Genomic DNA, 12,723 nt, shown 5'->3' with positions numbered 1-12,723 from the left:
CCATAGACCATCTGAATCTTTAATCAATCTCTGCTCAAACAGCCGTAGTCTGACTCTGGACCCTGGAGACTCAGTCTATCAGTCTGAAGAGTGACTGGTTTAGAGACTCAAAGAAGAGTTTGAGCAGGAGCTGCACTGCTATATTTTGACTTGTTTAGATTTGTGACTTGTTGAGCTTATTTTTTTATTTTTTATTTTTTTAAATGTTAAAACTACTCATTTAAAGAGGTTGTAGAGAGTGTATTTTTAGGACTTGGTTGTGTATAAGATGCAAAGCAATGTGTTGTCATGCTGTAAAGAAAATGAGGTTCTTTTTTCATATATTTTTCTTTAGTCATATACTGCTACTCAGCTAACATAAAAATGACTGTCATATTTCCTAGTTCCTCTGAAAGCCTGCCCTCAAGAGGCTCTGATTGGTCAGCTAACATTATGTGCTGTGATTCGTGAATTTGTTCCATGTCACCAGGACAAGCATCACGCATCTAATAGCACGTACTTGTGTAAACACTGACAGTCAGTGTAGCTGTTAGCTGTATCAGTTTAAGCCTGAATCAGACAGAAAATGACACAGAGCACACAGCTGAATCTCACGCCTGCTTTCTAAAATAACATCTAACAAGTGTCTTTTATTATATATCAGGGATATAAGCATCTGTAAGTAATATGAAGTCTTCATATATCTTTTGTGAGTTTGTTATTCGAGATGTAGAACGCAGGAAAAGCAGCTACATACAGACTCACTTCAGCGCTGCTGAAGATTGTGTGCGTTTACGTCAGTTTGACAGACAAATATGAATTTGTTGGCAGGCATTCAGAGTTAAATTGTTAACAGCATTACCCATTATTTACATCCTGGTTTACATCCTCGCTACAACATACCATTAACGCTAGACACTCTGCATGTCATAGATACATTTGAACAAATATAAACAATTACAGGTTTTGGCTCACAATCCACAGCTTCTGCTATTACTGTTGAAGCTGCTCCTTCTTTGAGGAGTTTTTAGCCAGATCCAGCACTGAACTGGGAAAGATTCTAGAAGCTGTCTTTTGTCATATGCTAGCCATATATTTTTATAATTCTCTGGAGCATAATTAAAATTAAACTGTAAGCACTTCTTTCTTTGTGTCGTGTTGTGTTAATTTTTTTTATGTTCAATCAACTTTTATTTGTAAAACTAATAAGCAGGCCTTCACAGAAACTATTCAGTTTGTCTGAAGAAATATCCTAAAATATTAGAATTTATCTTTCATTCAGTAACAAAAGAAAGAAATGCAAATATAGTTTGAACAAGTTATGTGTGAGTAAATGATGGGTGGACATTTTGGGGTAAACTATACCTTTAATACCACAGATTTTCCAATAAAATTTGCAAAAAAAGTTGTATTACACTTATACATGCAGTTAATTGTAATTTCAGCTAACAAATTATTTTAAATAATAATAATAATTCTTCAGACTTGGAGGCCAATAGCAGATATGTATAGGCCGATAATTATAAATATTTCAGTGTTATATTTTTAGTCTATACTCAAAGCAAAAAAGCTATAACTTCAAAATTGCAAGGTGATTATAAAGACCTATATTCAACATTTCACATAAATCAGCTTGCAATAAACACATTACTTCCTTTTATTCAAAGCAAATTAACATGCAACTTGACTGTTGCTTAAAAATAATAGGTTAAATAACAAAATGGGATTTAATCATCATGCAAGATAAATATATTTAAATAAGATGAAAATGAAAGCGCTAAGGACTGAAACCAGCTCAAATGGTCTTAAATAAAACGTGTTACAGTGATGTACGCATGTACAAATATGTAATGTCCGAAAAAGCCTTTTTTAGAGGTGTTTTGACAGTTAACAGCTTAATATAGATAGTACTTTTAGAAAATGCGGCACAGATTCATCCTATTTGGTGTTTTAGATTTTTTTGAACACAAGTAGGTGCTGCTTGTCAATCAGACGCTTCTTCACTCGTTTTTGCTGTCAATTGCAGGAAAATGATCGCTGAAAAGTTTATGATGAACCGCTGAGAATTTCACTCAACTATAGAGGCAGAGTTGCCATCAGCCAGATTTTAATACAAAACCTGCATTGAGCTGACTTTATGACAAACACAGAGCTGAATATATAGACAGAATGATCGGCTAGTCGAGAGCCCCTATGACTTGATTCACCTCTCACCTTTCCCCCGTGCTACAGTGTGTGTGTGTGTGTGTGTGTGTGTGTGCGATGACGGCTCTCATGCGCGCTCGTTAAAATCAATATGAATATTCCGTTCAAACTGAATACAATCTTACATCAATAACAAATGGCAAGCAACGCGTTGATAATAACAAATAATCAGATTACAAACAACCGTTATGTTTACACGTGTTGTAAAATGTGCGGGTCCTTCAACAGGACTGGGCTGCAGTTTGGGGTGTGTGAAGCGGAGAGGGAGAGAGAAAGGAGGAGCGGTTTTTGGGCAATAAGACTATTTTCACTGATTTGTTGTAGCACACGGAAAGTAATAAATATTTTGGACCAAGTTACATGTGTCCTCGTTCATTCACAGGCTGCAACTAAAAGAGAAGGCAGTTTACCCCGAAACTAACATTATTCGGCCCTGAAGTAAGAAGTTAATCTCCCCTGATATCTCTAACACAACCAAGAGACGGAGCAGAAAAGGTTTCCACATGTAATATTTTTCCTTAGGTGATTTAAAGCAAAATACACAATGACACTCAGTCAAACACATCTACAATGATGAGGAACATGGTTACTTACTGAGATATTAACGCACAGCAATACCACATGAAGAAATGACAGACTTTGAAGGAATAAACAGTGTGAGGAGAGCTGCATTAGAGTGCACTGTACAAGTCTAAACAAGTTTCGGCCACGCGTACGCGGCAGGCAGGTCTGTACAATTACGTAATTGATCGGCTTAAAGATATCGGCCTAATTAAGACATTGGATCGAAACCGATAATCTTTAAAATAGCATTTATCGGCCGATAACGATATGGCCGCCGATATATCATGCATCCCTAATATATATATGTATGTATGTATGTATGTATGTATGTATGTATGTATGTATATATTAGAATTATTTTTTTTTTTTAGAGGGGAAGTTAAATTGTTTGCACTCCATTAATGATTTGCTCATCAGTTTTTGTTTTTTGTTTGTTCATTTATTTGTTTGTTGTTTATTGTTTTAACCCTTGTGCACTGTTCAAATTGACTACCCTTTTGTTATGTTGGTGACTGTTTTTGCCCCATTGGCTTCCATTATAAGGATTTTTTTTAATTGCAAAGCCTTGACACTAAATGATTGTGCAAGTTCGGTAGAGGTAACATTTGCAATTTTTACTGTAGCTCGTAATTTGGGACCATTAACCCTTTAGATTTTTTTATATGGAGTTCTATGGATTAAAACAACACGTTTTAGTGTGCGTATACACTGCAACTAATAAAGAAAAATGATAAATTGTACCTCTTCCCAACAGGAAAAAAAACACAAATAACCAAGGATACATAATACTATGGTGTCATGGCTGTCCAATCAAAAAATGTCAATATAATGGAAGTCAGTGGTGCAAAAACAGCCTCTAACATAATGAAAGGGTAGTAAATTTGCCCAGAGTGTATTAAATTATTGACAATTTTCAAAGCATTTTCCCAAAATATGTGTCGAAATAAGATTTGACTTTCACTGAAAGTCAATCCAGTTGCTAAAAAACAGAGAAAGTTGTGGCCAAATTAAGACTCAAAATTTCCCCAGAGTGGATTAAAACATCCCCAACAGCACACAAGGGTTACATTTTGTAAAACAAACAAACAAACAGTCATAAATTCACATCAATTTAGCTTAAGTTACAATTTGTTTAATAAAAAAAAAATCTGCTGAAACTTAATGTACTAAAATAAGTTTAAGTAACATAATAAAACATATTTTGTTATGAATTTAATCATATAATATTTGTGCTCTACTTACAAAAGTAAACCTCAGCCATAAAAACATCTTCATTTTAGGTGCTTCATGAAGTGTACCCAGTTCAGCTACACACACTGATTCATTGTGTCATTATCAATTATGAATATCACAAGCAGCACATCTAAAACGGCATCCCTTCCTTCAATATGTTGGCCCAGCTCATGTGTAGTTTCCTTGCATTTTTTAGCTGTATTGTTTACATGCATTAATGTGATGGTGTCGAGCTGCCGACAACTGTCACTAGCACAGTTACTTGGGATAAATATTTTATGCCGGATTTGGAAAAAGGGTCACGGCTTCGTACACAAACACGCATGCCCTCAAAGTCTTAGAGGAGGAGATGAATAGAGAAAGCAGGAAAATAAAAAAAGGAAAAGATGCGGATGCATGAAAACTGCATTAGGCTTCGTCAGCTGCTACAGAGAGCCAGCCAATGAAATATTCAGGAGTGGCGTAGAGATTAATTTTTTAACAGCCTTAACTCTCTGTCTTTGGGACACTCCCTGCTTTCTAAAGGGACTCTGTGTTTTCCTTTAGCCAGTAGGAGGTGCTCTCAGCAGATTTTCTGTTTCATTTTTTGGCTGATTTAGTGCATTTTAAACACCTTTAAACTGGTGTTTTCTCATGTCTATTGGCTTAAACTTATTGTTCACCCAAAAATGAAAATGCAATCATTTACTCACCGTTCACTTGTCACAAACCAGTCTGAGTTTCTTCTCTTGAACACAAAAGAAGATCGTTTTTCCAATGTTGGAAACTGGTAACTATTTACTACCATAGTATTTGTTTTGTGGATGTCAATCGTTGTCGATGGTGCTTCAAAATATCTTCTTTAGTGTTCAAATGAATAAAGCAACTGATAAAGGTTTCTGATAAAGGTCCTTTCAGTTTTACCCATCATCATCTTTTCTGGAACTACAGAGCCAAAGATTTTTTCTCATCCAATTTCATTGTGTTTATTAAATATTTTGGTACATTTTAACATACTTTTATCTCTGTTTAACACGTTTAACTTTTTTGAACTGTTGTCTTTTTAAAATCACTAAAAATACAATATGAGCCTTTATAAATCTAGATGTTTAAAATCTCATGATAAGTAGGTTTTGTCTCAGAAACTTTTTTTATAATATGTTTTTTGAAACCACTATTAAATTAAGTTTTATTGTCTTTGGTGCGACACCCCATTTTTTCTCATTCGATTAGTTTTTTGTTTACTAAATATTTTGGCCCATTTTAACATACTTTTATCTCAGTTTTACATTTGTAACTGTTTTGCTCATTCACATCAGTTGTTGTCCCATTTTAAATCACTAAAAATGCAACATGAGCCCTTTTAAAACTGGATGTTTAAAAGTCCATTATGTGCACCTTTTAAGATTTTGTCTTAATATTTTATATATTTTAAAACTTTTTTTGAAACACAATAAAATTAAGTTTTGTTATCTTTGGTTGATTTCCCTATTTCTTTTAAGACACTTTTTTATGTTTACTTAATATTTTGGCCCATTTTAACATGCGTTTATGTACATTTTACATTTGTAACTGTTTTGCACGTTCACACCAATCGTTGTTCTGTCAAAAATCACTGAAGATGCAGTATTAGCCCTTATAAATCTGGATATTCAAAATCTCATTATGTGCAGGTTTTGTCTCAGAAACTTTTTTCATATTTAACCTTTTTGCAACCACTATAAAAATTAAGTTTTGTTGTACTTTGGTGTAGATCCCCTATTTCTTGTCATCCAATTAGTTTTTTTATGTTTATATTAATTAATGTTTTTTTAAGTAAATATTTTGGCCCGTTTTAACATACTTTTATGTCAGCTTAACATTTTTTAACTGGTTTGCACATTTCCACAATGTGTTCAACAAATTTGTTGTTCCATTAAAAGCCCCTGAAAATGCATTATGAGCATTTATTAAATTGGATATTAAGAAGCCCATCATGTGCACCTTTTCAGTTTTTGACTCAGAATCTTTTAAATATTTAACTTTTTTTTTTTGGAACCACTATAAAAAATTTCAGTTTTGTTGTCTTGGTGTGGAACCACTAATTCGTCTCAGCCATTTTTTTGTTTACTAAAAAATAATAAATTACCATAATAAAAAAAATTGTTTGCAGTCAAATGCCATAAGCATTTTATTTTTCATTTTTTAAAAAAGAAAAAAATTCTGTATATTTTGTACAGAATTCAGTGTAAAATTGAAGACATTATATATAAAGATATACATGCCTACGAAATTATTTTAGTGTATGAACATGAATGCCATCTTTTATTTTTGATCTAAAAGCTGAAAACTACATGCTAAATGCTGGGAGTTTGTGTCTTGTGGGCCGACTTTTTGAGCAATGTTTTTGGACAATATTACAGGGTGTGATGTTGCTTGGCTACTTTCATAAAATTGTCAAAAAACATTTTGTACAACTGCACAAATGTAAGTTATTTTATATAAATGTATCAATAGGATGTGAGGTCTAGTTACCGAACTATTTCACGCGCATCCTTTAGCTTGGTCCCTGATTTATTAATGGTTGCCACAGCAGAATGAACCACCAAATATAAGAAGCTAGAAGCTTCCCTTCCAGTAACAATCCAGTACTGTACTCATTCACACATACACCCATACACTACGGGCAATTTAGTTTACCTATTCACCCATAGCGCATGTCTTTAAAACATGTAATGGGTACTTTTACTTAAGTAGATTTTTGAGGCCCTACTTCTTTATTTTTACTTGAGAACAAAGATATATATAACAGTTTCTGTACATCTACTTAAGTAAAGGGCGTGCATGTGCGTGTGCGTGTGTGTGTGTGTGTAATTAAACTTTATTGTCCACTTATTTAAATGCTATTCTGACTTGTGCATGTATGTCTCTTGAGCTCCTGAAAACCACAAAAAAAAAATCTTTGTGTTTGCGCATTTCACAAATAAATATTATTTTGATTCCTAACAATTAAAAATAATTTAATACTCATTTAGACCATTTAACAGATATTTTTGAATAAAAGCTGTCAACGTCTTCGCTGTGACTTTGATTGCTATGGGAAGTTGAAGTGGCTTTATGCTGACGGTCGTCCAGATTTGTGCCGTATGGTGACACTGCATGACTCGCGTGATCAGAGAAAGAGAGACAGACAGATTTGGAGAGCATGTGTTCGAGCAGTAAACGTATGTTCCGCTCTGATCTGATGGATTTAATGTTACACGACGCAAACAGATCTGACATAATATAATACTGTATATCACTGCTGAAGAGAACCTAATAATGCCAATGTTTTAATGACGCAAGTTAGTCACCTGATGTTGCATTTTCACTGTTGCACAAATGACAAAAATGAATATGATTAGTATTGACATCATTTAAATTGCAGAGATAATGCAGTTACTCTATACTCTTATAAAAACTGCAGTTTTTTGTTAGTTTTAATATATTTAAACAAAATCTCAAATTCATTACAAGAGGATAAAGATGGTGATTTGTAATGGCTACATTTATTTCATGTTTTGGCCTGTTTTATTAACCGCCAGTGGAAAAAAATGTTTGAGAAATAGAATTTTTCCAAACTGAAAAAGTAAACATTCACCTTTCCTAAAACAATAGCACATTTTGATTCGGTGTCAATCATTTCTCTAACACTAATACTGTACAACAAATTGCTCTCTAAATTGCAAATGACTGTCTAAATAAAGGAATATAGTTATCCAAAAAGATAATTCTGTTGTCGTTTACTGTTGAACACTATGAGGTATGAAGTGTTTTGGATCTGTATTTGCGTACACATTCTGATGGACTCCTTTTATGTATTTTCTGTCAGCGTCATCAATTTCCGCCCTGTCTTTGTGTCTCTCACTTTTAGAGCAGAGCTGTAATGGGCCGAATAATCCGACTGAGTGACACAGCCATTGCTCTGGAGTCTTTCAGAGGCTCAGAGAAGGAGACCAACCCCCTGTACAAAGACTATCACGGTGAGGAGAAACATTTACTAAACAAACTCTTTCATTCAGTTCAAAATATAAAAGGTTCTATTTTAACGATCTAGGCACAAAGTCTAAAGCGCATGTCGCAAAAGCATTAAGGCCATGTTCCAATTCACTTTTGCTATTTTAAAGATGGAAAAATATGGTTTGCGTCACAGTGCATGGTCTAACAGGGTTGTGCTTATTCTCTTAGTGAGTTATTTGTGTGTTTTGAGAATAACATGCATTAAACCAATCAGAGTCTCATCTCCCATTCCATTTAAGAGTCAGTTACATCGCACCATGGCGCATTTGCTCTTTACATGGCAGACTTTATAAGTGGAAAAACTGAACGCTTCACTGGCTGGTAAACAGTTAAACAAACCATCTGCAGTGCGAGGATGAAGAACGAGCCTCCTCCATTCGGCCTCTTTACTTTCTCTTTACTTTTACTCTTTACTTTACTCCTTTTACTTACTTTTTAAAACAAATATAAATATGCATATAATAAATCAGTGGTTCCCATCCATTTTTTTGCCTAAAATAAATATTGTGGGGCCCCCTCAGCATTTAATGATATTATCGCTCATATAAGTTTGCAGTAAGGATGACAAAAAAGGTTGTTTTCAAACAAACGGTATGTTTATTACTGTATCTAAAAATATTTATGCACAAATAATAGTCTAATGTAAAATATAAAAGCAAAACATAAGTAGGCCATTTGTAACTAAAAAACGTAAGTCTTTGGCCTTTAAATTGGTCCTATTTGAAATTCAATAACAAAAATATCAATATTCACACTAGTTTATAAGGGAAAAAAATAATATAGGCTTGGCGAATCTTTTTTGTGGAAGATAGATTACAAATTTGTCCATTTTTTTTTCAGCTAGGGCAGTGTTCCTCAACCTATTTATCACCACAGACTGGTCAACGCTAGACAATTTTACCGCAGACCGAGGGAGGGGGGTGGTGTTTCAGTATTTTTTAGGTTGTAGGTTGCTAGGCGACCATCAATCGTTTTCTCGGAGGATGACAAGCTGACAACATTGCTGTCACTTTGATAGTTGTTTTATTTATGTAGAAAATGACAAAGCTCTGCAGTGTTTAGGTGTTCTGTGTTTGTCTGAGATAATTATTCATACCGAAATGTGAATATTCCATATAAGCTGAAGCTGATTGGTTAATTTTGTCACTTGACTTGCAGTGTGCTCACGGGGATCATTGGCGTGAGCACATTACGATACTTGTTTTCGCAAGCCGTGCACCTCCATTGGAAACAACAAACTTGTGCAAACTCTTAAAATACGCGATATGCGAATGGCCACTAAAAGGCTGCCATCATTTGCGATCTCTATCAGCTGATATTCTTGCACAGACATGCTGGATTCACCTGATTTTTTTGACAACTGGGTTGCGAATCTATTCCTTGGCAGTTCGCTGGTCCTTCACTGGCTCTATCCCACTTAGCAAAGAAACTTTCCAAAGACATCTGTTTCTTACTTATTTTGCTGCTAGTGAGTTAAATTGGGGTGCTCAAGTGACCAAGATGTAAGCAAGAGAATCCTCTTGTTAAGTCGTGATGTATGGAAAACTGCTTCCGGGTCCAATTTGCTACTCACTTGACTTGAGAAAATATTCATTTATGGTCACTTTTTATTCATATCACACATTAAAGTGAATTTCATATAGAATCATAGTGTACACGTTGGTCTCTGGACTTCCTGTATCACAAATACCAAACTTTTAGCAGAGTTCAGCAGCTAATCAGCTGGAATCAGCTGAGGTGAGGAGACGGTGACCAGCAATACCTAGCTGTCAGTCAAGTGGCCACGCCCTTCATTTTACAGACTTAATATAACCTAATATAATGGAAACCGATTAGTTATAATAAAATTCACCCCCTCACAGTTGTCATGAAGGGTAATATTAGCTTTATGAACCAAAATCATTGTACCAGGCTGTAAACACCATTTTTTTTCTGCTGTAAAGTAGGCCATTCTTAACAGTGGGGTCAATAGAAATCTGCTCTATTATGGAGCCGGAACTAGTGTAATTTTGATGAGTTGCAGGTTCAGTTACTTCCGTATTTGCTTCACAAGGGTAAGCGGAAGGTTACTGCTTGATATATAAATAAAATGTGTTGAAAAATAATTACAATTTCACTTAACCCTTTAACTGCCTGCTCTACCAAATATACCATATTTTGACTGCTTTAAATAATGACTGTCAAAGTCAATTAAAGAATGGTTTACACGAATAGCATTGTTGGTTTGCAAACAAATCTAACAAACATAATCCTGTTGCACTTGTACACTCCATTTTGGTTTTATTGTAATAATAAAATAAACAAGAAAACATGTTAAATGAGAATCTGAAATATTAAATGAAATATTTCAATAAATAAAAATGATTTTAGCATTCAAAAATGTTTTATTTTAAATATTGTTTTTTAAATAAATTGCTTTTACACTTCATATTTTCAGATTTTTCGTATAGTATATGTATTAATTCCGGTACTTAAACAGACATATCAACCATTTGGTAAAGGTTGATATTTTATAAATTATGAGATGTGTTGAAAAAAGAATGCATTGAGTGTGTTAACTAGTGACATTGGGAGTTAAGAAATGCAACCCAAATTTTTTTTTTTTTAGTGAAACAGATAAAGGGAATAAGGGCTTATATTTTTTTCTTTAACTATGTGTGTGTGTATATATACATCTCAAACCAAAAGATTTTACACAGGCAAACACCTTTTACATTTCCTTCAAAAACATCTGTTTTCATTGGTCCCTCATCTTATTCATCCCTTTTGCATCATCCGGTCTTACTGACTCTATACACACACACACACACACACACACACACACACACACACATACACACACACAGTCAGTAAAGTGCATTAGTGTAGAGGGGCAGGCCGGGTGGACTCTCTCTGACTGTCAGCTCCTGTTAGTGTGGCCGTGTTCAATCAGACGTGCTCCTTGGCAGACAAGCCAGAGGGAGATTCAGCTGCCACGACACACACACACACACACACACACACACACACTAGCACACACACACAGAGACATGCACAGGCACACACTAGCACACAATCTCACAGCCCTCGAGGCCGCAGAGTTGCAGAATCAATATTTTCATGCTGGCTCAAACCTCACTGTGGCTGGACTGCAGAAGAGGAGGGTCTTTTGGGCTCTTTTCTTTCTGTCCTTTTATTATTATTATTATTATTTTTATTATTAATATTTTACATTTATACTTTTCATCATATGCAAGTAGTCTGAAAGGAGAGCATATGCCAACTCACTGTACAAAGACTATCATGGTGATAAGAAACGTAAAGAGTTCATGTTCACTTACCAGAAAAAGACTAATGTTGAACTATGCTTCAAACTAATACATTCACTACTTGATACCTAATTTGAGCATTATTAATTGAGCATTGACATGAACAATTAGAAATACATGTATTATAAATTTGATAACGTTAAGTTAAATAACATTAGTTTGTTAACACACTACATTAACTAATGTTAACAAGCATGAATATGGATGTTTATAATGCATTAGTAAATGATAAACTATGATTAATAAATGCTTTACAAGATTATTCATGCTTAGTTAATGTTAGTAAATAGATTAACCAATCATTATTCTAAAGTGTTAGCATTTATATATATTTTTATCTTTTTGATCCTCAAGGCAAACAATTAAACTGATTTAAAGGAAAAAACTGAATGCTAGGACTAGATTTTATTATGTAAACTAAAACTTTATCCATAAAAGCATGTGGAGAATCTAAATACACTTTAAAAAAATAGTAAAAATAGAAAAAACGCATATAAATTCTGTGTTGTAATTGTTTTTTTTTTTTTTTTTTAATGTTTTGTCTTTTTTTCATGTCTGTGATTCCCCCCGTCTCAAGGTATTATCTTTTAAATAAATTGAAATTGAAATGATTGTGGTTGGCACTGTAGCCTCATAGCAAGAACGTCGCTGGTTCGAGTCCCAGCTGGGCCAGTTGGCATTTCTGTGTGTGGTTTGTAGTGTGTAGTGTGTATGTTCTCCCCTGGTTGGCGTGGGTTTCCTCTGGGTGCTCCGGTTTCCCCCACAAGTCCAAAGTCAAGCGTATAGGTGAATTGAATAAACTAAATTGGCCATAATATATGTGTTTGAATGAGTGTGTATGGATGTTTCCCAGTATTGAGTTGCAGCTGGTACGACATCCGCTGTGTAAAACATTTGCTGGATAAGTTGGCGGTTCATTCCGCTGTGGCGACCCCTGATGAATAAAAGGACTAAGCCGAAGGAAAATAAGTTAATTTAAATAATATGTATTAGAATAAACTATATTACATCATTGTTACTACTGAATTTTAATGCTGAATGAGTAGAAGTGGAGCACCATTGGGGATTTTTCTTTTTTCCTGTTGTCCTATATTCCTGCATTTTTTCACTTATTTTCAGTGTCTGGTATTGGTGATGCACGCTTTATCTTTTCATGTGTTTTGTGTGTGTCCTCCTGTAAAGGTCAGTGTGTTTACAGTTTTCTCTCCTCATTTCCGCCCCCTGTCCTGCTTTTTTCTTGCTCTCATTTTCCGAGTCTGTACAGAATGGCCAGAGGGGGTGGGGCTTACAATCACTAACCACATCACATGATTTCATCTAAGTATTTATTTATTTGTTTTACAGTATGTAGATGTGTATCAGATGTTTATGAACAAATTATGTACTAATGTTATTCCCTTTCTTTGCTTACTTTACT

General features: G+C 34.5%; 1 protein-coding gene across 5 annotated transcripts in view; it reads left to right on the top strand.

Annotated features, from left to right (window-relative positions):
* The window catches only part of elp4 (elongator acetyltransferase complex subunit 4), a 244,503-nt gene that overhangs the window by 172,330 nt on the left and 59,450 nt on the right, over positions 1 to 12,723 (top strand). For all 5 annotated transcript variants that reach the window (XM_073906548.1, XM_073906549.1, XM_073906550.1 and 2 more), the window contains 1 exon segment: positions 7,853 to 7,961. In XM_073906548.1, the coding sequence (XP_073762649.1) occupies positions 7,853 to 7,961 (109 nt within the window).

The sequence above is a fragment of the Danio rerio genome, chromosome 7, assembly GCF_049306965.1.
Source record: "Danio rerio strain Tuebingen ecotype United States chromosome 7, GRCz12tu, whole genome shotgun sequence".
In the NCBI taxonomy this organism is placed as follows: domain Eukaryota; kingdom Metazoa; phylum Chordata; class Actinopteri; order Cypriniformes; family Danionidae; genus Danio; species Danio rerio.
The sequence above is the reverse complement of the archived record's forward strand: the minus strand, read 5'-3'. Positions and strand labels throughout refer to the sequence as shown.